This window comes from Colossoma macropomum, unplaced genomic scaffold, assembly GCF_904425465.1.
Source record: "Colossoma macropomum unplaced genomic scaffold, Colossoma_macropomum, whole genome shotgun sequence".
Taxonomy (NCBI): domain Eukaryota; kingdom Metazoa; phylum Chordata; class Actinopteri; order Characiformes; family Serrasalmidae; genus Colossoma; species Colossoma macropomum.
In genome coordinates this window covers 905,895-932,966 of record NW_023495761.1, presented here as the reverse complement: position 1 = coordinate 932,966, position 27,072 = coordinate 905,895, and the positions used below count along the sequence as shown (strand labels likewise).

Sequence of the window (27,072 nt, the reverse complement as noted above, 5' to 3'; positions counted from 1 at the left end):
GAGGCAACAAAATGGTGAACAACTGCAGTGGCTTGGTTTTGACTTGTGTGACAAACAAATAAGATGAATAAATATAAACAAAAACATGATACATACCTCAAATCTTCAATCATGTTAGCAGTCAACTAAGAAGTTCAGTCTTCTTTCTGCTACTACTTAATAGATTCAGCACTGAACAATTGATAATAGTCATCAAAAGCTTATATGACAGCCTCTGGGTGCCAATGAATCAGCTTAGCCAAATGTGGTTTGCATGTTGAACTTCTATGAGAAACAGATGTCTCGCTAAAACAAATGTAGCCCTGAAAAGTTAACACATTTAAAATTATTTGTAAGTAAATATGGAATTCAAGTAACCCTGGAGTCCTCAATATACCGTCGTTCAAGTCATATTTCTTCACAGTACGTCTTGCTATGAGAGACCTACTCTACAGGGGATGATGGGCTATTAGTTAATGTGCATATATGAACATAAGGAATATCTCAAAGGGAAATAAAACGTCGTCGTAGCAGCATAGTAAAAATTTCATTCTGTCCTTTCACCTCATTTCTAACGTGGCGTTGCCATGGAGACCCTAAACGCCACCATTTTGCTGTTTACATGGTTTGGCACAGAGGAGTAAAATTAAAAACAATAAAAAATTTGGCTGCCGTTTCTATGAAGTATTTATATCGGTCTCAGTATACATATAAAAAAATAAAAAAATATCAAAATAAATAAGAACATATAAATAATAGCAAAACAACTTAAGATTTGGCAATTTTGAGATACTGTGTTTGTTTGTCAATGATGGACTTTCGCTGTCCAAAAAAGTGTGATCGCCTTCCTTGTTTGTTGCAAGGCATCAAGACACACACAAACACATGGATTAGCTACTGTAAATTGTTAATATTTTTAGCTATGCATCTATTAACATCCCTATAATATCATATGTGTAGAAGTCCATGCTCTTCTTCCACCTGTTTCTCTTTCACCCATCTTCTTTTCCCTCCCTCTTTCTTATAAAGTGATTGTAGTGTCTTGTAGGGTTGGGGATGTATCTGGCAAGGTGCCTTCTGGAAGCAAGGCAGAAAGAGACGAAATCTGGATGGACTGCTACGGAACAGCGGCAGAGTGTATGCGTGTGTGAGTGCCGGTAGCTCCTGCACCTTCTTTCTGTAGGACAAGGTTGTTAGTGGTCAGCGTTCATCCCATTGGTTCAGAGACAAGGGCCTGGCACTGTATGGTGTTTGTGGAATATCTTCTATTTCCAAGGAGTTTCACTGTCCATCTCCCAGAACTGTGATGCTACAGATTCAAAGCTGTGGCCCCAAGGAGTCTCACAAGTCAGGAGTCAAAGCCTCAAGAACCTTTGAATCAAGCTATAAAGGTTCTTGAGCGCATTTCAGTTTATCTAGTGGAAAGGACGACCAAAGGCTGAATCTTCATACCTAATTCATGATGGTGATGATAGTCATGATATGCATGGATATGTATGTCAGAGGCTGATCTATGGCTCCCACTGGACATTTGGACGTTTGTGTTTTCCTATAAGTTAAGTTTCAGTTTTGGACAGGTGTAAGATCGGTCAGAGAGAGGGAGGGAAGAATTACTTCTGTCACACACTCTTAAAAATGAAGGTTCCTACAGATTTCTTGGCTTGTATGCACAGTTCTAACCTCCAGACCCCATTTACACCTGGTTGTTTCATGTGACTTGTATTTGAGTTGTGCCCAATAACGGTTAACCAAGTTACTGCAGTAAAAGCCCCCACTGATGCTAAAAACACACTGAATGCCGAGTTAAAAAACCTGTCGTTCACTTATTGATTTTTTTCATGCATTCTCTCACATGGACATAACTGAATATGTTGGGTGATATCCTAAATTAATACCACATTAATTGTACCTAACATAGATGGGATTGTTCTGTAAATGTGGCTGTTGAACTGCACTGGTTAAATGTTGTTCCTTGTTTTTTTCTGGTTTATTTAAAAGATGGATGAAAATCACAATTCTGCATGGCATTATTAATTTCCTTACACTGGCTTTACACTGATGTTTACAAGAAGACGGCTGTTTAGAATAATCAGCCTCCTGAAGGGAGGTCATGTGTAATGTTAGAGCTGGAGTGAAGGAGCAGCGATGCCTCTGTTTAGTGGTGGCAGTCCAGTGGGCATTTATTTTCCCAATATGTAGCACAGCTGAGGGAGGCTTCAGTGCAGTATTGGTTGTCAAATATGGTTGTCAAATGTGTGTCAAATTGGTTGTCAGATGCATTTTAGGCTAAAATTCATCTCAGACCACCTCCTTAAGTGGTTTCAGACATCAGATTTCTAAAGTTTTGAATTTGCCTACTGCATTTCTACTGCATTTATATGTGGATAATTTGGATATCATTATAATCCTGATACTCAAGCTACATCAAATGACCAGGTGTAAACTGAGTCACACATCTTAATTACAATAATGCCATTTTACCATATATAATACCATTCTTTGAAAGGTTCTTTAGGGAATTACAAGTGGTTCTTCTATGGCATTGCACCAAAGAACCCTTTTTTGCACCTTTATTTTTAAGAGCGCAGTCTGTGCTTCTGTACTTCTGTCGTGTCTCTATACATACACAGTCTTTCTCTTGAACTGAGATGGTATTTAAGCATTCTGCCCTTTCTTTTGCACCAATCACAGTTCGGTCTTCATGGGTGTGTATTAGTATGTATGCGTATGTGTGTACTCGCGTGTTCTCCGTCACTCTGCCCGTGTGTGTGCAGCGTTTCTCCTCTCCCATGTCTCCGTATGAATCCACCACCCTCTTTTCTCCAGCACCATCAGTTCTCCAGGCCCTCAGGGCAAACCATACCGGGATAAAGCTGCTGTGGAGTGGGCAAGACGTCCTGCCGCAGGTCCTGGTGCTGGTTCCTCTCTTCGCCGTCACTGTCGGTGCTGCCCTCGCTGTCCAGCCGTGGAGACGGGTGGTGAGGGTACAGAGCCGTGGCTGGCAGGGGGCTCTGGAGGAGGTCCTCGTCCGAACTCAAGTAATCCCCTTCTGCAGAAGCCGGGCTAGCCAGGCACAGGTCCTGAAACGCCCCGCCTCCAGAGTTTTGGAATTTGGAGGGCTGGCCACGCAGCTGCCGTATCTGAGAAAATAAAAAAAGAACATAAGAAAAGCACTGAATAAAGCAGTAGTTTGGAATCAGTTCACATTTGGAATTGCTGCAGATACCTATGCAAACTCTGCATAACTTCATAGAGTTTGAATAGCTTGTAGAAAGCTTTAAAAGACTAAGACACTGGTAATGTGTGTTAGATGTGTGGTTCCCAACTCTAGTCCTGAAGTACCAGTGCCCTGCATATTTTAAAGAAGAGCTTGTAAATCAGCTGAGTATTAATTCACAAGCCCTTCTTTATGTGTGCAGCCATATTTCTGCATATTGAGTAATTTACAGTAGCTTAGCGAATCAGGTTTTAGAATCGGAACTATTCGATTTATAATACAGCATGACAAGTAGAGTGTTACAGTGATTTTTTACCACAGTTAAAGGATGTCCGGTATTTACACAAGTTTATAAAATAGTGACAAAATGCAGTGTGACAAAATACACCAATATGCAATAAATTATTTTATTTATTATTAATTATAATCAAAATAAACAACTCTTCTGCCAAGAAATGTAGCTCCTTAGCATAACACTATCGTTTACATAACAATCAAAGATCATTTGATGACCTTTTTTACTAACTTGGCACATTAAATGTGTACATACTGAGCATTTTACAGTAGCTTCAGCCAATCAGATTTTAGAACTTTTCTTTTTGACCGTAAATCATTGCTACATGACTACAAAATGACTAAATGGGGCCAATTTCGCTTTGCCGGACGTAATGATTGCAGGACCTGATTATTTGGATCGGACATAAATATGCTGGACAGGACAACATCAGAAGCAGAGCTGGGAACCACTAGCACCATTTTATCAGCTTGAACTTATCAGTATATAGAAGACAGCAACATACAGGAGGCTAAAAAATGACAAAAAGCACATCTTTGTGGCCATGTTCTCTGATAAAGCCTTTTCCTCTGAGTGTGCTGTTGGCCCTGTCCTAATGGGATGATTGGCAGGTTGGAAAGTCTATGAAAATGAAGATGCAATTGGGTTGAATGCGTTTTCAAAGGTATTTTGACACAAAATGAGCGCAGTAGGAGAGCACACGTAACTGCAAAGAGGAGAGGTGCTATTTCCCTTTTATATTTTAATGTTGCCCTCTTTCGAACTTGGGGTTCCCTTTGATAATGCAATTTAAATGAGTTATTAGAGTGTGAAAATGCATATAAGACAAATTCTTTTTAATTATCATTATCACCATTGTTGCATAATCACATTAAGCATTAATAGTTCTGGAAATACATTTTCATTTAAATAAAGCTACACATAAAGCATCTAATCTCTGTGTAAATGAAATGTCAATACCAGTATAACAAATGGCAAATTAACATGGCAGTATTGAATTTGACTTTTCATTTTGAGCTCAACTTTGCATATATGAGTGGAAAATTTAAATGCAAACATACAAACAGATCGCTATTTATATATTACATTTTCATTTTCATTTTGATACTGATATGTTTCCATACAGCCTTAGCTTCTACTTGAAATCAATGTACTATTCAATAACAGCTATTCATTTTTAATGAATCTCCGAATGACTAAATGTACAGTCATATGGAAGGAATTAGGCATCCTGGACAAATTACATGTTTTGCTGATGTTCTAAGTTAAATAAGTTACACATCCTCCTCACAGAATACACTTCTGCACCTTTCAATGCACTATTACTGTTTATTTGCTGAATTTAATGTATTGGGAAAAATAACACATAAAATGTGGCCTGTGCGAAAGTTACTGCACATTTTATACTGTATGTTAATTTTTTTTTTTTCTCAAAAAAATGATGTGTTCACTTAGAAAATCAACAAAACATGTAAATTGACTGGGGAGATTCAAAGTTTTGGACACAACTGTATGTATGAGGGAACCAGACAATAGAAGGTTGATTCAGATTTCCTTTTCTGTAAACTCTTTTGTTCAGCCCATGTCTGAGGAGAGTCAGTTAGATCGCTGGCTTCAGGCCCGTGGTCTGCTGCCATAGCAACACGTGTGGTTTGATAGACATGGTGGTCTAATACGTGTCATGAAGAGGAATTTAAGCAGTACTGACGATAAGAGTGAGGTTACGGTGCAGCACATACACACACTCATACTCTTGAACACACACGTAGACACTGGTTATGATCAAACTGGTTGATTCACTTCTGTGTAAATCAGTGGGACTGACGTTGTGCTATTGATGTAATATCTGTGCTCCTCATAGAAATATATTAAGTGATTGACTTTCATTTGATTTTATATTCTGACACTTTTTGCAAAATGAAATATGGGGTGTTTTTTAGTTTACATTGACTTTAACTGAGTGTCTTAAGTGACTGACCTTGATTTGACTTCACCTTCTGTACTTTCTATGGAATGTTTGACAAAGTCTGTTGCTTTGTAGCTGTTCAGTGCATGTGCGTGAGTATAGTGCGTGTGAATGGCTTAGTCAGTGGATACCCTTGCGTGACTGAAGTGGACCACATTTTTCTGTCTCATTTCAAATCTCTCATTCTGACTCATTGATCTTGTGTGTGTATGATTTGTATGCATGAGAGAATGTCACAGGTAGAGAGTAAAAAAAATCTCAGACTTGACATCATGGATTTCCCAACAAGCCCTCAGGCAATCTGCAAATGGGGGAGGGGCGGTGGTTAACCAATGGAAAGGCTTCCTGAGACAGTGATCAGTATAGACTCCGCCTCTCACTTCCTCTCTCTCGGCTTTCAGTGAAAACCACAAAGCAAAAGTCACTGCGCCACCCGCACAAAACAGGCCGCCACCGAGATTTACCTGCGTATCTGAGCTACAGAACGAGTGTCAATCAGAGGCCTAATATCAGGGTATCTTCTCTTTCTATATATATACATAAACAAGTTCTAACAACCATTAATTTGCTTAAATCTGAAATCTTAACATTTTAATGCTTATAATGAAACAATAAACCACTAAGGAAACTTATGCAAAAGTCTAATGAAATACTAACAATACCAACGGCAATGATTAAATCAGGGTGCTGCTCTGTGTTCTTCTAACTGTGCTCTTCTATACAAGATATGAATATGTTTGTTTATAAAAAGAAGCGTCTGTGTGTGTGTGTGTGTGTATAATCCTCTATGGGGAACAAACATATTGGAAAAAATAAAACATAAAAATAAAATGTGCTGGAACTTTTGGTTCTTTAGGCACTTTAGGTTTACTTTTTTCAAATTTGTTAAATTTAGTAAATAAACAGTAATCTCACATTAAAATGTGTGTTCTCTGTAGAGAAGAGTGTACTTATTTTTACTTAAAAAAATCAAAACATATAATTTGACAATGGATGCCCAAACTATTACATATGACTACACCTATATTCCACCTAACTGGTTCAATGTAAGAGTTTAAACACATATTAGACTTTTAATTGACTGACTAAAATCCTTGTGCTTTGACTGACCTTACATCTTAATTATATTTGTTTTATTAAACGATAAATGAGTGAACATTTTGTCACTACTGAAACAATCATAACACTATTTAAAGTTCAAATAACTCAAAAATGCTACCAGTACATGACTAGTGAAGATAGCTTTCAACAGGTGCACACAAAAATCGTTATATTTCTTATTTAAACACAAAAAAGTTTGCTTAATTGCAGAAAATATGTGTTTCAGTAGAGATCATTCTTAATGTTACACACTGATTTTCAGACTTTGGGACACATTTACTTTAAAACAAAGGGATCTAACTGCTCACCATGTGGCCATGAGGGAGGTGGTTAAAATAAGGCTCCACCTATGGACTTTGTGTTTCGATAGGGACATGAAAAGGTGGAACAGCATTTTTTTAGTTCCAGTTTTTTTTTTATTTAAAACCTAAACTCATGATAAATTTAAATATTTCAACTCCACTTTTAAAGAAATCAGAAATATCTTAACTCTGAAAAAAAAACAACAAAAAAATGTAAGTAGTTTATTTACAAGTTGAAATTTAGGGGTTAAAGTCTGGAACAGCCACCTCCCAATAGAAAGTCCACAAATGATGATTTTGTATATCACTGTTGTCGGAAGAAAACCTCGTATCTCCAAAATGATAACTTGACAAGAAAAGGAAAAAACCTACTGTACTTTGATGAAGTATGTGAAACCAGGCGTTTGTCCATGTCGTTTTGTGCCATTTCTTTTGGTCCATTCTTTATGAAATTTACACACAATATAAAGGACAACAGGTGTACTCAAATTATGTCAAAAACTGAAAAATGTCAAAAATGGAGATACAAGGTTTTCTCCCAACAACAGCAATATATTTAGCTTATACTATCTCAATTAATGCCTGGGGTTTCATAACATAATCCTGGTATATATCTAAGGTCTGAATCCTTAATTATTTTTAAATTGTATTTTTTTTACTGTGGGACTACACACACACACAAACACACACACACACACATCATCTAAACCGCTTATCCTTCTGGGTCGCGGTGGGGTGCTGGAGCCTATCCCAGCTGTCACTGTGGGACAACAGTTTGAAGAAATTCTGTATGTATTCTGTATTTGCAGAATGATTCATATATGTATACATATATATTACAATATGATAAAAGCTTTAATAAGACTTGCAATAAAAATATTCTGTATTCCACAGCACAGTGTTTTTTTAATAACTTTGCCTAGCCAATCAGGTTTTAGATTCAGAGTAATCTATTTTACAATAAAACAAAATTGTAAGAGGCTGTATGTAACAGTGACTTTTACCACAGCTAAAGGGTGTTATTAGGCAAGATAAAACAGTGACAAAATGCAGTATGATAAAATACACCAATTTCAATTAAGAAGTTATTATTAATCCAATTAATGTATTATAATTTATTATTACTAATAACCACAATTAGCAATTCTTCTGCCAAGAAATGTAGTTTATTAACAATAGGCTATGGTTGCTGAGTAACATAATCGTCAAGTATTATACCATAAACAGCACAATAATTTTTACTTATTTGGCATGACATTAATGTGTATATATTGAGCATTTTACCACAGCCAATCAGATTTTAGAACTATCTGTTTTATAATGTTCCATTTTTGACAGCGCATCGTTGCTTCATGACCAGAGAATGGCTAAATGGTGCTAATTTCACTGTACATAGATTTGTATGTAAACACTGGTTGAAGGCATGAATAGTATGAGTGAAAGAAAGAACGAGAGCGCGGTGAGCGGTAAAACCAAAAAGGAAGATGACAAGGACAGAAGAGCAATACACAGAGACAGAGAGAGAGAGACAGAGAGAAAATGGAGAATGTCAGCATACTCTCACACCCCCATGTCACGAAAAGCTTGTCTCTGGATGAGCAAGCACTGCTCGGATCAACAAAATGTGCGCGTGTGTGTGTGTGTGTAAATGTGGGTGCAGGCAAGAGGTCTCATCAGCATCACTCACACACACACACACACACACACACACACACAGACACACACACAGACACACACACACATCAAAAGCGCACTGCACACATCTGTGTGTGTATGTGGTTCATTTGGGAAATTGGAGAAATAGGCTGCAGTGTGGTCTATGTCGTGGTTTTTGATGCCATTTTTAATGCATTTCTCAAATTACAGGGTTGACTGATGATCTGTCAATGTTAATCTTAAGGCCATGCGAATGCTATACACTTGCTGACTTGGGAACAACCAACATGCTAAATACTAGAAATGACTGCGGACTGTTTTCCGGCACAAAAGGTAGACAGTCTGACTGTAAACAAAGTACGCTGAATGGTAGATAATTCGCTTTGCTATCAGGCAGAAACAATGTTCAATATAAAGACACTGTGTATAAGATTTTGACCTAAAAACTATACCAAACATCTTTCAGATTCACTTCTTAACCTAGAGTATAGACTACATTTCTTTTAGATTTGCTTTTTAACCTGCTTTATAAGCTAAATTTTTTAGATTTGCTTTTTGACTTACATTATAGACTAAATGTCTTTTAGACCTGCTTTTTAACCTGCAGTATAGACTAAATTTCTTTTAAATTTACTGTTTAACCTAAAAAACAATCTCTTTTAGATTTGCTTTTCAACCTACAGTACAGACTAAATTTCTTTTAGATATGCTGTTCAACCTAACAATAGACCAAAATCTCTTTTAGATTTGCCTTTTAACCCACACTACAGATAAAATTTCTTTTAGATTTGCTGTTTAACCTAAAAATAGACCAAAATCTTTTTAATCTACACTATAAACTAAATTTCTTTTGGATTTGCTGTTTAACCTGGACTATAGACCAATTTTTCTTTTCAGATTCCCTTTTTTTAACCTAGAATATAGATAGAATTTCTTCAAAATTTGCAGTTTAACCTACAGTAAAGATGGAATTTCTTCCAGACTCACATTTCAATCTACAGCATAGATTAAGTTTGTTTCATTTTTGGTTTTTAACCTAAAACATAAACTAAATTTGTTTCATATTTGTTTTTTAACCAGAGTTATAGAATGATTTTCTTTCGGATTCACTTTTTTAACCCAGACTATAGCCTGAATCTATTTTTCTAAGATTTGCTTTTTAATTTAAGAGTAAATTAAACTAAATTTCAGTATGATCAAGACAACGTATAGATTCCCTTAGCAGGTATAACTTTTGACAGTGCTTAAGTGTACAAATATACTGTGTGTACTATACTGTGTGTGTGTGGGAGTGTGTGTTTTTGTGTTTCTGTCTGTCTGTCTGTCTCACCTCATTCTTTAGCTCGGCGATCTGTTCCCTCAGTTGAGTAATGTATTGTCTAGAATCAGAGTGATTCAGCTGACCCTGTATCAACCCTTCCTCTTTCTGAAACACAGCATACAACACATACACACAATCACTCACTTAGAGACACTATAAGATGCATTAAAGGTGCTCCATTATAATAAACCTTCAAACCACATCTACATGTCTTCAATATACCTCCAAACAAAAGCACACAAACATGCCTGTGTTCTTACTTGTATTTCTAGCTCAGCTATTTTTTGTCGGAGTTCGGCCATGGCCGCCATACTGTCTGCCTCCCTCAGGCGCACTGCCATCACCTCCTCCTTACTCTGAGAGAGAGAGGAAAGAGAGAGAGAGAGGGAGAGGTAGAGACAGTGATTAATTCATTACATGCATTCTTTTGTTTTTTTTTTAATTCGCCCACAGTGTCCTTCCCGCACACTTTTTCCTTTTCACACATTCTGACACATTCACTCATGCAGCTCATTATTTTGTATGATTAGAGATTATTACAGGCTTTTTGTGTATGTGTTGATGTGCCCATGTTGGAAATTAACATATTTATTAAGGGACAATTTTAGCCCCCTGGATTTGATTATTATAAAGACATTTTTTCTCTAGCCTTATAAGAAGACAAATAAAATCAGCCGCAGATAAAATCATGAACACCTAAATTAAATCAATATATTTAAAAAAATCAAAGATGCCTTGATAGTTGACACAATCACTGTAGATTTTGCTATATGTGCAGTTTTGAGTGTTAGAGTGTTCACATGGTCACACAGTGCTGCTTCAGAAGAGAATTGAGTTTGTGTTTTTTTTTTAATGTATAATGATTCAAAAAATGTTCCATGATTCACACATTTCCTACCAAAGAACATTATCACTATCAGTGAACGATGTGTAATATGTATAAAATACCATTCATTACTGCACTAAATGCAAAGAATGTATTTGAATCAATTGTCTCCACATGAATAAAATACATTACTACAACACAGTTATTAACGGAAAGTGAAATAAAAGAACAATTGTGTTGACTTTATGCATTATATTCATGTGAAAATGAAATGATGTACAAATATATATCCAGCAAATTCACTGCATCAGTTTTTACATGAGTGTGGGGAATCTGTTACATGGGGTATTTGTGCACTGGTTCATTGTAACATGTAAACATGTGTTTACATGTGCGAGAAAAACAAGCATGCGGTACCTTGCAGTCTGACTCGGCCTGTTTCCTCTTCATCTCGTTGAGCTGGCTCTGCAGACTCTTGTTGTGAGATAAGGCATTCTGCAGTCTCTCCTGCAGGGCGGCGCCCTCCTGCTCATGACGGCTGACTGCTTTACTGAAAATCTGATTCTACACCACAGAACACAGTGTGTGTGTGATTAATGTGTGATCAACATGATGACAGGATATAGTCTGAGCAGTGCATGGGTCTTGTCACTTGGTAATCCACAACACTGAGAAACTGATATCTAATATGAGAAATTTGAAAAATGTTGAAGCAAACACACTAACAGTCAGGGTTGGGATATGATAGAATGCAAGACAGAATGGAAATACATATTCAGAAAACAATCTGTATTACATTTGGTAAAGGCAGTATTCAGAATAGAGTTTTTAGGAGAAAATTTCTAGACATATGTCATCTCAAAAGAAATCTCAAAAAACAGCTTCTTTACAAACACTGAAGTTCCTGAAAAAGCCTGAAAGCATCAAGCCATAGCATACTGTCAGCTATCTGTGCCACATCCCTTGTGCCAGTGGATCATGGATTTCCTGACAAACAAGATACAGCAGATGCAGCTTGGAAAACACGTCAAGACTCTCGGACCCTCAGTAGTGGACTATCACAACGTTGCATGCTCTCACCCCTTCTCTTCAGTCTCTATGCCAAAGACTTTGACTCAAGAAACCAGTTGTGAAGATCCTCAACTTTGCAGATGACACCACTGCGTTAGGCCTTGTAGCCTATGGTGATGAATCTGCTTATAAAAGGAAGTTGAGCAGCTGGTGTCCTGGCTCAGCAGCAACCCCCTGCTACTGATGTTGGTGCCACCCCCCCCAGTAACCTGCCAACATCTGTGGCTCTGTTTCCACTGTGGAGTCACTCAATTTTCTTGGAACAACCATATCTAGGAACCTGAAGTGGGAGAATAATGCAGTCTTCAGAGCCAAGAGAGCACAGCAGAGAATGTTTTTCCTGAGACAGCTGAAGAAATTCAACTTGCTGAAGAGCTTGACGGTCCAGTGCTACACAGGGATTATTGAGTCCATCCTCACATCATCTATGACCATCTGGTTTGGTTCCTCCACCTCACAAGAACGAGCCAGACACCAGTGCATAATCAGGATGGCTGGGAGGATCATTGTATGTAGTCTGCCAACACTTCAGGACATCTACAACAGCAGGGTGATGAAGCACGCTGGCAAAATTACAGCTGCCTCCTGTCATCCTGGACATAACCTCTTCTAGCCAATCCTCTCTAGTAGAAGATTCAGGGCAAAAAAAAAAAACAGCTTTTTCCCCAGAACTGCAGTGCTCATTAACCACAGTGGACACCTTGCACTTTAAACCTAAACTGAACCTAACAAACCTCCTTACTGTATTACAGCATAACTCGTCTGTAACATAATGCTTATTTGCACAACTGTACAAGTTTTAAAAAGGTTTTTTTGTTCCTTAGTTATATATTTGTTAATAGCCTGTCTGGTCTGTGTCCAACACAGTCAGGTCATTTGAGACAGTATAGAGAGAGTATAATTTGGGAAAGCTTTTGCTCTTCACCACATTTCAAACTAATCTGATAAATTAACACAGCCTAACATTATTTAGCATATTTAGATATTTTATTTCATGCTATTTCTGTGGTAAATGTGGTAAAAGTTTAGATATAAACCATAACTGGGATTAGGCCTAATTTTTTCTTCTCTGAAATACATACAAACTCTTGGTTGGGGCCTCATGAACTGCTGTTATTGCTCAGCACTGTTTTGCTCTAAGCCCTTTAACGGCCAGGACCGACAAGTGGGCCCAAAGTTTTATTACACACTTCCTTAACCTAAGAATAGCTCAGCCAGTTTGCACTGAAGTCTCTGTAGTTAATGAATAATAAGCCTTAATATGTAATAAGCCTGGTATTTTAAGGGGTTAATTAAATTTAGTGTATCAAACAAAAGTAAAACAACTTGTCAAGAGCCTAAGCACCAGATTTGTCTCAGCAAAGTACTGTAAACTATATGCTCCATATATATGGATTATAATCTTTCTTAATGTAGTCAAATTCGATGCTTTTAATTGTAAAAGCAGATCTTTAACACTGTTCCATGTTGCCTATCAAATTTTATAGTTTAGGACAACTTCAAATGACTGAGTTACAAATAATAAAACATTTTAACCAGTTTTTTACTTTTATTTTGTTGCTCCTGTTGCCACTAAGTTATCTATGTATCATATAAAGGTAATGACTTGTAATATGACCACTATAACTTTAATTTACATCCAGTTTTAGTTTTACTAGGCCTACATGTCCTTTCTCTACATCTTTATTTTCTACTATAGAGCAGTATTAGTCTTTAAAGTTTTGCTAAGTGTGTTACAATTTGGTAAATCACAGCTCTTAATAGTGTAATTGATTGAAAATCCTAACTTTGGAGCCGCTCATCTGTTGAATATGGAAAAATAAAATTACAGTTGACAATGAATGCACATTATGCACTTTCAAAAAACTTCTGCCAACGACTTCCACAGGAACTGAACTCGCTGCTGTTACAGTTGCTCATGCCTCACTTTACCAGATGAGGTTTGGTACTCAGTGTTTATAGCTTCCTAATCAGCTGTGCAAACCAAAACTACACTGGTTCATTACTTTCATAAATACAAATATATACATATAAATACAAATATACACACAAAGAAACAGCTTCTTATAAACATAATGTCGTCTAAGAGAACTGATAGACAAGTTGTTATTTTAAGAGCAAGACTGCGAACACAATGCACGAACATCACAGTATATTTGCCTTGCTCAATTCAAACTTCTGGAATTGATGGCGTAGATATCTGGAACAGGAAACTAAGCTGCTAACAGCAGCCTCTAAGCTGTTGCTCCAACTACTCAGCTCTCAGACACTCGTTGCGAATGTTCGTTTGAACTGAGGTTTAAATGCTTGTCTAACAACAGTTCTTCTGATGAAACTTGCCCACATAGTTGGACAACAAAGCTTTGGGGAAATGCACCCCTCAGTAGTGGACATGTTCACAAGTGATAAGCTTAGCATCAGTGTTGTACTAGACTTGTGCATGTGTTTTGTGGCAAATTACATACATGTCATTAACTAAAAAAATCACACAGCTACCCACTTTATAGTCAATTTTGCAAAATTTTGTTGTTGGAATATTGCAAATTGTTTGCTTAGTTCATGAGACGGCAGTGGGATTATGGGAGCAGCAGTGGGATTATGGGAGCAGCAGTGGACTGAAGCAGTTACAGGCAAAATAATGATGAGAATTTGTAACTTCATTTAAATATGTGAATTTTTCATGTAATACATTAACAGAAGAATCCTATCAATATGTATTCTGAATACATTACCTTATGCATTGTAATGTAATGCAGTACTGAAAATATTTTGGACAGTGTATTCATTATTCAGTCATCACTACTCCGCCCAACCCTGTTAAGTCTTCACAGAGCATTATGCATACATTTTTGATGGGCTTTGCAAGTAGGGGATGTGTCTAACCTGGCTCTCCAGCTGCAGGTTTTTGAGTTTGACCTCTTTGAGCTCAGCCTGGGTCTGAGCCTCTCTCAGTTTTAGGCTCATTAATTTGTCCTGCAGCTCATTCAAGGCGTTCTTCTTGGGAGACTCTTTCCAGTGGCCTCCTCCACGAGATGTGTGGTGCTGAGAGAGAGGGGCAGGTAACTTGATAAGAAACCATTGTAAACAGACAATAAATTACAAAATATTATTATTTTACATGTCTTTGGACTGCTGAAAAGTGCTATATTCATACAACATATTAATATTATTTTTTAATAGTTCCTGGTGTTTAATTTATACTATTTTAATCATCACTGTAGATGTTTTAGTTGAACATGAATAATATAACAACAATTATTAACATGATAATGGGTCCTAAGTCCAGTCCTATGGGTCCTCTGTATTACTTCCACTACTACTTATACCCAACACACCAGGTCCTGCTCATGAAAGCCTTGATAATTACTACAGATGTGCACAGGTACTTGAATATTTGGTTACTTGTTCCAGACGTCAGTATTCGAATACTGAACTCACTATGTGAGTATCTGTTACACTGCATCATGGAAACTATTCAGAGAAATGCAGCTGTCCACTGTGACAGTTTTGTTCGTATTTTTATTTTAATTAAGAATATAATACTTTGCTACTGTGAAACATGCCTTGACATGAGCACATGTCCAAGGATGCGATACTAAGGATATAACAGCAGTGGTAGTGCAGCTGTAACTAAACTAAACTAAGTATTCTAGATGGTGTTAGCTAGAACCAAAACTATGAAAACAGACACGTTGGCATATCATCCACTGATAACGGAAAAAAACCTCATGTAGAAGTCCACGACTCCTCACCAGCTACCAGTGCACTGGTTAGCTCTGGTGTTAGTGTTAGTTCATTGGCTCATATGTAGGAGCAGCCGCCATTACTGAAGACTCATCCAACATGAAAATTTAATATCAGCTTTCTCTTCTCTATTTTTCAATTGTAGGCTCTTTATTTCTTTCTTTCTTACTTGCTTGCTTTCTTGCTTGTTTGCCTGCCCTATGTATAGCTGAATACTCCTTCATGAACTCTTACAGATATTCAAACATCAAAGTCTCTCACGAACACATGAAAAGCTGAATCGGGTATATTGAGGCAGGGAAGATTTGAAACTGCCACATATGCGGCCCACACAGGACTGAAGATCAGAAACACCGTTGTGTGGAAACAGTGAAATGCGTGTGCGTAGTGTTGCGTAGGGCTACCTGCCAGCGCTGGTTGAGTTCAGTGACGATGTCCTGCAGCTCTCTGAAGGAGCGTAGTGTCTCCAACTCTCTCAGCTTCACCTGCTTCAGCTCCTCTTGCAGCTGCGCAACATTTGTCTCATCAGGCAGGGAACTGCTCCTCTACACACACATTACATGTTAGAACAGACATATGGTGGAGTCCAAAGGTCTAAGACCACTAGTAAAAAATGCTTCTCTTTTCCATTCTTTTCTAATTTAATATAATTTTTTTTTCAAATCTGAGTGAAAAGTAGAATCTTTGAAATATTTACATGAATTTCATAATTTCTTAGTATTTGGTATTTCTCCCTCTTGCTTCAGTGACAGTATGCACTTGAGCCTGTATGGAATCCTCGTTTGTGAAAAAGCCTCTGATGTGTAGATTAAATCCACCTAAGAGTCGTCTGACCACATGCTTCAGTGACACATAATACTAAAAAAAAATCTGACCTTTTTGCACAAAACTATAAAATTGCTTAAATTTTAACAGTGACGTTGCACAGAATTTTTGAAGATTTTACAAACTTACAAACATTCTACAATTTTCAGACTCCTAAAAACAAAAAAAGTTATTTCTAAGTTTACATGTTTAAAAAAAAAAATCTGTGTGGTCTCAGACTTTTGGGCCTCACTGTAGGATGTATTGGAGCACATTAGGGACCTACTGATAACACTGGGCTGGCGAAATCAGCAAAGGTTTTATATAAAGATTCCTTGGATTTTTAAACACAGGCTAAAATCAGACCAATAAACCACCTACATTTATGAACAGCTTGTTATACTTTTATAGTGGATAAAGGTAATGTGAGGGGAATTAACCACTAATGATTTCATACTCTTATATCAGTCTTTACAGAGACCATTAAGTTTGCACTCAGATTCAGCTGTTTATGTTTAAGAAATGACAAAGTTGAGAACTAACAATCACATCAGTCAGTAAAGCAACATTTAACTAAAACTATAAACTATTACAGTTTTTTTTATTTTCAACCATATAAAATTACATCAATTGATATTGCTAATTACTGGAATTTTTATTTCCTTAAGAACAGTATCTATGACTGCATTTTCATATTGGTTGGGCCCCAGAACACACACAGTTCCTCACCTTCTCGAGGTCCAGCACCTTGTCCTGCATCTCCTTCAGTGCACTGAGGAGCTCTGCCTCCTGAAGGCGAGACTGCTCCAGCTGAGTCTGCAGCCCATGCACAAACTGTTCTGTGTACTATAGAGCAAAAGAAAGAAAGAAAGAAAGAAAGAGGCTGACACACTAATATAAGAGTGCAGCTAATTGATACGTTCTAATTACAGTAATACGGCAGAATGTGTAAACAACACCATATGGAGCAATGTCTTTATCACTGTCCTTTTAGTGAACAAAATAGTGCAACAAACTAACGTGAAGGTAGTCTGTAAACAATTCAGTAGTTATGACCTCATGACTATGGAAATTCAGCATCTAAATAGAACGTGTGAAGCCCATACTTTCTTACCCTCTAGTCTTTATGTTTCTGGAATGTTTAACAACAACAACAACAACTAGTTTATTTATAGGACACTTTTCATACATGTAGCAGCTCAAAGTTCTTTACAATATAAGTGTAAAAAAGTAAAAAAAAAAACATACAAATAATAATACTATTACAAAAATGAAATAAACTAGCTCAGAGATTATTGGGAAAACATATATAATACTGGTGTGCATTAGAATTTAACCAAAAGCTAAATAAAAAAATATATGTTTTCAGATGTTTCCTAAAAGTACCGAACTTGACTGTCTATTTGTGAAAAGTATTGCAGCGATCTGTTATTATGGGCTTTTTTCTGTTATTTACACAGGGTATTTGCACCTACTTTAAACTGCCAATTTTCCTCATAATGTAAATTTATACTGCGACTTTGGCTTATAGAAAGGAATAGAAATGTGTTTGCTGGTTTCATGTCCATCTGCTATTTTGGCCGCAAAGAAATGTGAATTAGAAATGACCTTAAACTGAGAATCCCTAGTGATAGGCCACTTTAAAAACAGGCAAAAGAATTTTTAAATCTATCCTAAAAGCTATAGGTAGCCAGAGCAGTTTAGCATCTTGACTGTAGCTTATACATTCTAAAACTTTAACATTACTTTCAAATGTTTTGACTCTTTGAAAGAAGAAACCTTCATTCATTTCTCAAAACCACCATCATTCCGTACTCATCACTTTGCGCTAGTTCAGCTTAAACGCTTTTTGTTTTTGGGAAATCCAGCCCTGCTCGAAAACAGGTCCTTGTTACACCAAACCAATTTTCCAATTTTCGTGTGAAGTTCATCACAACTGATAAATAAGGGTGTTCAAAGTGATACTTGCTCAACTGCCTCACCATCAGCTTTGTTCTGTGGTGCTTTTGGGAAACCAGACCCCTCAGCTAGCATTAGCATGATCAGCAGTGTGTGTGTGTGATCTGTCACAGTGCGCATGTTGTAAGGTTGTGGCCTAGTGGGAAAGCTGTGGCCTAGCGCAAGTGTCGCGTTCTCACGGACCTCGACTTCTCTTTTTTCACCTCCCTCCATCTTTTCCACTCACCTCACCATTCATATTTCAGTCATCTTTCTCCTTCTCACACACATACACACTCTGCCCTCTCTCTTTCTGTGTAAGCCTGCCTGTCATTATGGTGTCAAAAGGTTAGCATCACAATAGACTCACTGGAATGAACGCTCCACTTGAAAGAATGACAAACCCCCGCCCCCGAGCATGAGACATCAATGAAAGTCCATATTCAGTGACGACCAAAAGGGCTTCTATGAAAGCTTGACTCAGTATTGGGATCTGACATGGACTAAAATTCACACACGCCACTGTAAGGGTGTCATTTCATTCCAACCACCGTGCCCCCCTTTGCTCAGAGTGAAAACCCACGATGAACTGATTTAGATCAAATATATACGGGCATAGAAACCTATTTACTCAGAATCATGAACTTTTTTACTGACATGCACATACATGTATATACAGTACTGTGCAAGCCAGACAACCCCTATCATTAATTTCATTTCTAAATGGCCACTGAGAATAAGTTATTCCCATTTCACCTTCAGGAAAAAAAAATACTACAAAGAACAACTAAAAATAATTTTAGTGTTTTCCAGTATTTCAGGTGCCCACCCTCTTTATCGGCTTAAAGACACAGTAAATAGGGCAGTCGTGCTTATGGTTTATTGCTTTTTGTCGTGTTTGTCCCTCCTTTTTGCAGACCACTTGCTTTTTGTAGGCTTGGAGTTGTAATTAACTTTGTAGGCTTAGAGTTAAAATCTACAAAATCACAAGCTTTTTACATGAAAATATGTGTTTATGCCCACCAGCAACAGTTTTATATAAATAAAAGGACAGGTCCAACAATCGCTAACTTTAGCCACTGAACCCTCTGTACATATATTCAGTTGACTGACAGGGGTCATAGGGTCAGTATTTCAGCATGTCACATGACACAAAACTGCTGAGAACGTGACAAACACAGTAAAACATTTCTCTCTTTCACACACCCATCACACACTTCTCTCACACCTGTACAACGAGTGAAATCCCCCAGCTCATGAAGTGCTAAAACGATGCGTTAACTGACAAACCAGTTATAACAAGCTTTGAACTTGTTAATAACACATCTAATGAATGCCCCTAGCAAGGAGTTTGCAAAACAAGAGATAAAGTTTACAGTGACCCAGTGCTTTAAGACAAGGTCATAGAAGTGCTGTTAGAAGTGTGCAGTGGCCTACATTGCCAATGCCTTATCTCACATCAAGTCGCCATGGTGTGGTTTCTTTAGCAAGACTGTCTACTCACACAATCAGTAATCTGCACAGTGCTTAGATCCTTTTCGTGTAGAATTTTTACTTAATATTACCATCAAATTATAATTCAGTTGTTATCTGACTGTGTATGTCTGAACCTCACCAGTGACTTATGCATAATGTGGAAAATTCTCAGCATCTTCTGATGACTTAGATAAGTTGTAAATTATGAAATATAACACTTCATGGTTTCCCATAGGCATCTATAGCTAAATTCCACAGCAACTCCTCAATAACGGAGGATAACACCTCGCAATTTTTAAATATGTAAAGAGCGTGGACATATTGCATGTATGCCACTATAAACTCACAGCAGAAAGAGTCTCATGAATGCATGTGTTTGCACTGAGAACTTTCAAAACAAGGCGTGAAACAGTTTTCGAAAAATGTTGAGTTACTCAGTATTACATTGGTTAGTTTGTGATTTTGATTAAATCATTTAACGGTACAAAAGCAGTACGCTAAAAATGAGAAAGTAGGTCTAAATCATTTGGTGGACAATCATATATGTTCAACTGTAAGGAACATGCAATAAAACTGTCAACACGCTGACTAATTATATGATTGATAATAGTTGTACAGAAAATAGCGCTCCAGTGCAAAAACACTGACCTGTAATGGAACTTACTGTGTGTTGCTGCAGTTCTCGTATTGTGTCCTGTGCTTTTTCCAGATTTTCACTGGCTGTTGTGCACTGCTGACGCACCACAGCTAATTCCCGTTTGATCACATAGTTCTCTTCTGCTTCCTGTGCCCGTGTCACCTGGCCCTGCGGTGGTAGAGAGGATTCTTTAGTGTTGGTTTTGTTTCTACCCTTGGAGAGGAGAAACAGATGGTATGCATGCAAATGATCACAGGTTCCACATTTCCAAGTACTAAAGTCTTTGATAAAGTTAAACAGAGAATCTAGTCCATTTAATAATGTGTAACCAGGGAAAACTGTACTGCAAACCTTAAAATATTTGTGGACCTACAATGGAACCTTGAGGCACACCTGCACTTCCACAGTCTGCATGCAAGACTGTGAAAACTGTCTGCATAAAATGCTGGGGTTAGCTTAATTTTTACATGACTGCCATCATTCCTGCCATATACAATGCATGCGTCCACGGGTGCAAGGAACAATGGATCAAATCAGTTAATTAGCAAAACAAATGAACGTTCCCTCATGCATTGGGCCCATTCTCAGGAGCAGTGAGAGGCAGTGTGAGAGGGAAACAGAAAATAAACTCAGGGTAAACAGATAAAACAGGAAGTGGGTTATGAGAGAAAAGAAGGGAGAGATTTAACATTAACATTGACAGTACTTTACCTGGATCAACCTGTCTGCCAGCGCAGCACTTTCCTATGACACCACAACAGAAGAGAGTGGGAGGGAAGAGAAAAAAGGGAAAAAGAAAGAAAAGCAGAAGATACGGGTAGAAAATCACACAAGGACAGCGAGTGGGGAGGAGGTAACAAATTAAATGTTTACAATTAAACGTTTTTGAAAAAAAAAAAAGGTTTTAAAAAGAAAAATAGGGTTTTAAAAATAAACAGACATATACAAAACAAAAAACAGACAAGACAGACACACAGACAGAGAAACAGAGAAAAAGAGTAACAAAAGGAAATGAAGCAGGGAAGAAAATACCCCAGAGAAAAAGTTAGGGAATCACAACAGATAAATGTAGAGAGCAGGAGTGAGAATGTAAGGCTTCAGCATTTGAAAGAAGGAAAGAAACGCATAACAGCTGAGCACCTGACAAAAAATTCACTTTTTTCCAGAGAATACCAAAGATTACAGCACTAAACTAACTGCCACAGTTCATAGAAGCAAAACAGTTCTCACCTTCTCTAGTGTCTCAATTCTCTGCTTCAGCAGTCTGTTCTCTGTTCGTAGTCTCTATTTTGGTGAGAAAAAAAGAACATTTTCAGCACAATATTTCTGGTTGTCCTTTATTTTGTTTTAAACTTTATACTGTTTTATACATTTCCACACCTTAATTTCAATCTGCTCCTCCATTTCCTTGTTCTTGATTGTGGTGTATTCCTTCTCCAATCTGTGGTCAACAACGTGACAGTTAGTAAACAAAGCAACAAATCACACAGTACATGAGGGGCTTTACTGCTGGTTCCATTGTACCGTGACGTTATTAATCATTTTTCCCCTCTCCTCTTTGGCAACCACTCACTTTTTCATCTTCTTGGGGTTGTATTTAACTTGGTAGGCCCGAAGGATAAGTTTATCAGGGCAGCTGTCAAACTGGTGAGGTATCACCTTCTGGAAGTGCTGCAAGATGACAAAGACACATTATATACACAGTATTATTACATTACAATGGTATGTACACAAATATAACATATTATAGAGGAGTATATATTATACCTTCCCTTGATCAACAAGTTTGGATTGGATTAGATCAGCTATTCTACAGATTCTGACTTTGTTAAAAAAAAACAGAGAAAACTGGGCTAATCTACAATTTTAGTACCAGAAAGAACAGTCCTAACATTATAAAGTGTTAAATAAAATCTATGTTTCATTTTTTAAAACTGAAACAGCAAAGGCATTTCTATTTTTAGAACGTTAGAACACTCTTTGTCCATTTTAGCAGCTTTATTTACTATATAGGTGCACTTTGTAGTTTTACAATTACAGACTGTAGTCCATCTGTTTCTCTATATTCTTTGTTTAGCCCCCTTTTACTTTTACCCTGTTCTTGAATGGTCAGGAACCCCACAGGACCACCACAGAGCAGGTATTATTTGGCTGGTGGATCATTCTCAGCACTGCAGTGACACTGATGTGGTGGTGGTGTGTTAGTGTGTGTTGTGCTGGTATGAGTAGATCACACACAGCAGTGCTGCTGGAGTTTTTAAACACTCTGTCCACTCACTGTCCACTTTAATAGACACAGGTTCCTTGTTGGTCCACTTCGTAGATGTAAAGTCAGAGACGATAGCTCATCTGTTGCTACACAGTTTGTGTTGGTCATCCTCTAGTCCTTCATCAGTGGTCACAGGATGCTGCTCACAGGACGCTATCTGCTAGATATATTTGGTTGGTGTACTATTCTCAGTCCAGCAGTGACAACAAGCTGTGTCTAATCCACTCATACCAGTGCAACACACACTAACACAACACCACCACTTCAGTGTCACTACAGTGCTGACAATGATCCACCACCCAAATAATACCTTTCTCTGTGGTGGTCCTGTGGGGGGCTTGACCACTGAAGAACAGCTTGAAAGGGAGATATCAAAGTGTGCAGAGAAACAGATGGACTACAGTCTGTAATTATAGAGCTATAACCTATATGGTAAATGGAGCTGATAAAATAGAGTGTAGACCAAAGGAGGTGTACTTAATTATGTGGCTGGTCGGTGCATATGGTATGTATTAGTTTCACATATATGAACTACATGGAGACGAGAGAGAGACACACACACAGTCATGTTTTTTTCTCTAACCTGTGACATGCCCTCCATGTCCAGCTGTATGAGGTCTGTCTGGTTGTACTGTAAAATGGCTATCCCCACTCGGAATATAATCTCCAAACCCTGAAAATACAACACATGCACTGTTAAAACTGAATACATTCACTTACATTCATCCACAATCCACTCAGACATTCACACACACAAATACACACACACCTCATTCACACTCCTGCGAAAGCAAACAAACATGCATGTGCACCTTCACAGAGTTTCATTTTTGCAGCAGGCTATTACAGGCGTCCCCCACTTCAAACACACACTGGTCTCTGTACCTCATACATGAAGATATCAAAGATGCGTGTTGCTATGGGCAGAGGCAGGAAGGTGAGGAAGAGTGTGAGGAACCACGATGAGGCGTACATGGAGGTGTGGAAACTCTGTGAGCGAAAATGGACGTTCAACTCCGGCAACTGTTCCTGGATTATGAGAAAGAGAAAAAGAGAGAATGAGAGACGCAAAGACAGACAGAGAGCAACAGTAAAGTTCGCTTAAAGGGAAATATGTTTGATATGGCTGTCGCTGCTTAGTTACACTGAATATCTGCTGCCACCTGGTGGACAAATTTGATCTTCCTGTTGTACAACAGTACAGTTCTTATTCTTATTCAAATATACAATTTTTCCCTATTATTCCTATTCTGGGTGTAAATAAATGATGCCTGTGCTCATGTCCACATTCAGAACCATGCCACATAGTGGTGAGTAGAGTCGATATACAGCAGAAGGGGTATGAAAATGCATCATGATAAATCGACTTGAAGGTGGTGATCCAACATCAATGACTGAAATATTAAAATGGATAATAATGTTTTAGAATAATATTCAATGTATGCACTCATTTTTTGGCCAAAATACAATTATGGGATTAATTTTGAATGCAAAAATATAAAAAAAACCTCTGTGTACAGTTTTTATTGGATATATTCCACTACTGTGTAAACAGTTCTTCCAGTTAAGTAGCCTATATGTACTCAGTGCATTTAGTTAAATATTAAAGGGGCATTCTGACCTAAAACTAGCACTTAATATGTTTTTTGTCATGATATGTGATATGCTGTAGCTCAGCACGTCATCCCTCAGCCTCTTAGCCTTGGAAGAATTCACAATTTAGTATTCTTTTTGTGTTTTTGTCTTTCCATGCTCTCTCACTACAATACCCAGTATGCATCGCAAAAATACATAAACTACTGGAATTCCTCTCTCCACTGCAAAACAAGAGATGTACTAATGATGTAGAGGCTAATAAATACTTCCTAGCAGTAGCTATCTGGCTTCCTTCTGCATTAGACCAGCTAGCAGAAACAAATTACAAAGAACTTGTAGTTTTTAAAAGTTCCTCACTACCTTCAAAATACATCATACCAGAAGGGAGGGAGTTCCTATTCCTTAAAGTAAAAAAAATCTCGCTCTCAAAACTATTGTGGCACCACTGTATGAGGTGAGTAGGCATGTCTACGAGAGATGTAGCAATGATTACATTTTTAATTTTGCCCAAAATGCCTCTTTAATTGCACCAAAAAACTAAATCTAATCAAAATTTGGTAGAATCCAGTATTTCATGATGGAATAATTTCCTGAGTTATCAGGATCAAAACAAATTGTTGTGATGTGAACGATTTCTATGTCTAATCAGTGTGCATGTGTTACCTGCAGCAGGTACTCAAACTGATATATGCAGAGGCCCAGCTCTGCCATGCTGGGTTTGAAGAGCTCTCTGAGCCTGTACTCCTGCATCAGCCGCACAAACACACAGAACGCCTCCTCCTCTGGCATCTACGCACATACGTGAAGGAGAGGAGAAAAAACTGTTTAAGAAGTTTATTATTCATGTTGATGTAGTCTTATTTTCTCAGACATATTTCGATTGCATGTTGGAGAAAATTACAGAAAGGGACTGAATTCACCTGCATTAGAAGCAGTCCAACGATGAAAGCACTGCCCTGACAGTATCCCACCTCACGATCCACTAGGGAGTATGCCTGTGATACACAGACATATAAACAGTTTCAACATTAAATATGAAAACACCATGCAAAAAGTGTTACAGTCATTTACTACCTATGTTCATTTGCATTTCATTCAGTTCTATTTGTGGCATAATCTATAAATGCATTGAGTTGCATTTTGGAATGTTAAAATCGATTATAATTTATTACACGAATATTCAATAAAGTATTTGATCATTTTATAAATAAAACACATAAAATGTTTGGTTTATTTTCAAACATAAAAAATCTTGGTGTACTGTTCTTATGGTCTATATTCTGAAACTGTGTAAATAGTGTAAATAAAACATTATTCAGTGAATTAAAAAAAAAAGCTGAATTAGATCAAACTGGGGAGAAATTTAAGATTTCATGATGCACTGAACCATTTCTTGAAGAACTTCCCTTGAAAACAAAAAACAAGACAACAAGTAGTGCACACTGAAATTGTATTTATAGGATTTATGCTCATTTCATGCTTTGTGTCTCTGTCTCTGTCTCTCTGTTTTTCTCACTCACCTTCATGACGTTGAAGAGGACCTCCTGGCCCAGACTGTCTTGACCCTTGAAGAAGTCGTGCTCGGGGTAGGTGCGGGCGATGTCTCTGCGTATGAGTTTCTCGCAGGGCGAGGACATCTTCAGCAGCTCGGAGTACTGGTTCTTCACCGGCATGTCAGTGGCATTGCCCAGCAGCTGCCATACAATTGCCCGGAAGTGATGTGGAATGCCCTTCCTGATCAGCTCCTGTAAGAAGGGAATGACAGGAAAACGAAGGTCAAATGTGTAAAGGTTAATGTATGTTTTCACACTCAGACATTTGGCAAACTGCTTTTGGCTTTTCACTTCAATTTGTTTTCTTCTAAAACAAGACTTTAAAAGTTGCTGTTTTTTGTGGAAATGCTGGATCTGTGGGTCCTGGCTGTTATACAGAAGTAAATGCAACCAATCATGTACGTCAAAGAAAAGTTCACCTGAAAAAAGCTAACTGGCTAGAAAGCCAGTAGGAACCAGCTGACGTGGTTTCATTTGCATTGTGCTAAATGACCTCCAATAAGGTTCCATTCACTATTGGCATCATTAGCATTTTTGGATTAAGTCTTCGTGGGTCCTGCCTTGTTACATTTAACAGCTTCAGCACAGACAAACTGATATTCTGTGCAAAACCAGTAATTTGACAAGCAATGCATCAAGTCTGCATTTTATAAAAACAGCTTGTTCTGGAAAGTTCAACCTGGTATAGGAGAAAAAAAGGCTTTTAACAAATTCCAATCCACCTATCCATACCTACCCAACAAATGCCTTCTTTCATAGCAGCTGCTGCTAGGTCTTTTGCTAGCTTTACAAAGCTGAAAAAGTCTCACTCAAAAATTGTGTCAAAATACCTACGTTTAGAGCAGTGGTCTCCAACTCCGGTCCTGGAGAGCTACCTTCCTGCAGAGTTTAGCTCAAACCTGTATCCAATAAGCTGCCTTGCCACTTACTTACCTCTAATACATCTGATCCGGCCTATTAGGGCCTTGGGAAGATGTTGATTAGCCAGCGCAGATGTGGCAAACTATGGTTGGAACTAGGCAGCTCTTTAGGATCAGGGTTGGAGACCACTGATTTAGAGTAATTTCAAACAATATTCATTGTTTTGTTGTGTAAATCCATCTTTGTTTTTTCCAATTTGCCTGTTTCAATTAGCTGCAACAATACAGAGCAGCTTTGTAGCATAGCATTTTAAACTTCTATGTAGTAACACCAAACAAAAATCACTACAACATCTGTCTACAACATCTGGCATTTTTAGCAGTGTTCTGTAAATCCCAATTTAAAGATCAATTTAAGGAAAAACTGAGTCAACAACCATCCATGGCTTAATATATCTCGT

General features: G+C 37.8%; 1 protein-coding gene across 2 annotated transcripts in view; it reads right to left on the bottom strand.

The window, feature by feature from the left end:
- Positions 1-1,383: 1,383 nt before the first annotated feature.
- Positions 1,384-27,072, bottom strand: part of si:ch211-239f4.1 (EVI5-like protein) — a 50,807-nt gene continuing 25,118 nt past the window's right edge. Inside the window, exons 4-20 of one of the 2 annotated variants that reach the window (XM_036563411.1) lie at positions 25,719-25,943; positions 25,119-25,193; positions 24,862-24,987; positions 23,488-23,631; positions 23,186-23,275; positions 21,907-22,004; positions 21,714-21,774; positions 21,564-21,617; positions 21,045-21,077; positions 20,361-20,501; positions 17,012-17,128; positions 15,883-16,023; positions 14,618-14,776; positions 11,081-11,227; positions 10,098-10,193; positions 9,847-9,942; positions 1,384-3,119 (exon numbers count right to left, since the gene is read on the bottom strand). In XM_036563411.1, the coding sequence (XP_036419304.1) occupies positions 2,811-3,119; positions 9,847-9,942; positions 10,098-10,193; positions 11,081-11,227; positions 14,618-14,776; positions 15,883-16,023; positions 17,012-17,128; positions 20,361-20,501; positions 21,045-21,077; positions 21,564-21,617; positions 21,714-21,774; positions 21,907-22,004; positions 23,186-23,275; positions 23,488-23,631; positions 24,862-24,987; positions 25,119-25,193; positions 25,719-25,943 (2,112 nt within the window). In that variant the 3' untranslated portion in view covers positions 1,384-2,810. The remainder of the gene's footprint in view (positions 3,120-9,846; positions 9,943-10,097; positions 10,194-11,080; positions 11,228-14,617; positions 14,777-15,882; positions 16,024-17,011; positions 17,129-20,360; positions 20,502-21,044; positions 21,078-21,563; positions 21,618-21,713; positions 21,775-21,906; positions 22,005-23,185; positions 23,276-23,487; positions 23,632-24,861; positions 24,988-25,118; positions 25,194-25,718; positions 25,944-27,072) is intronic. The other variant, XM_036563412.1, reaches the window with a different exon arrangement.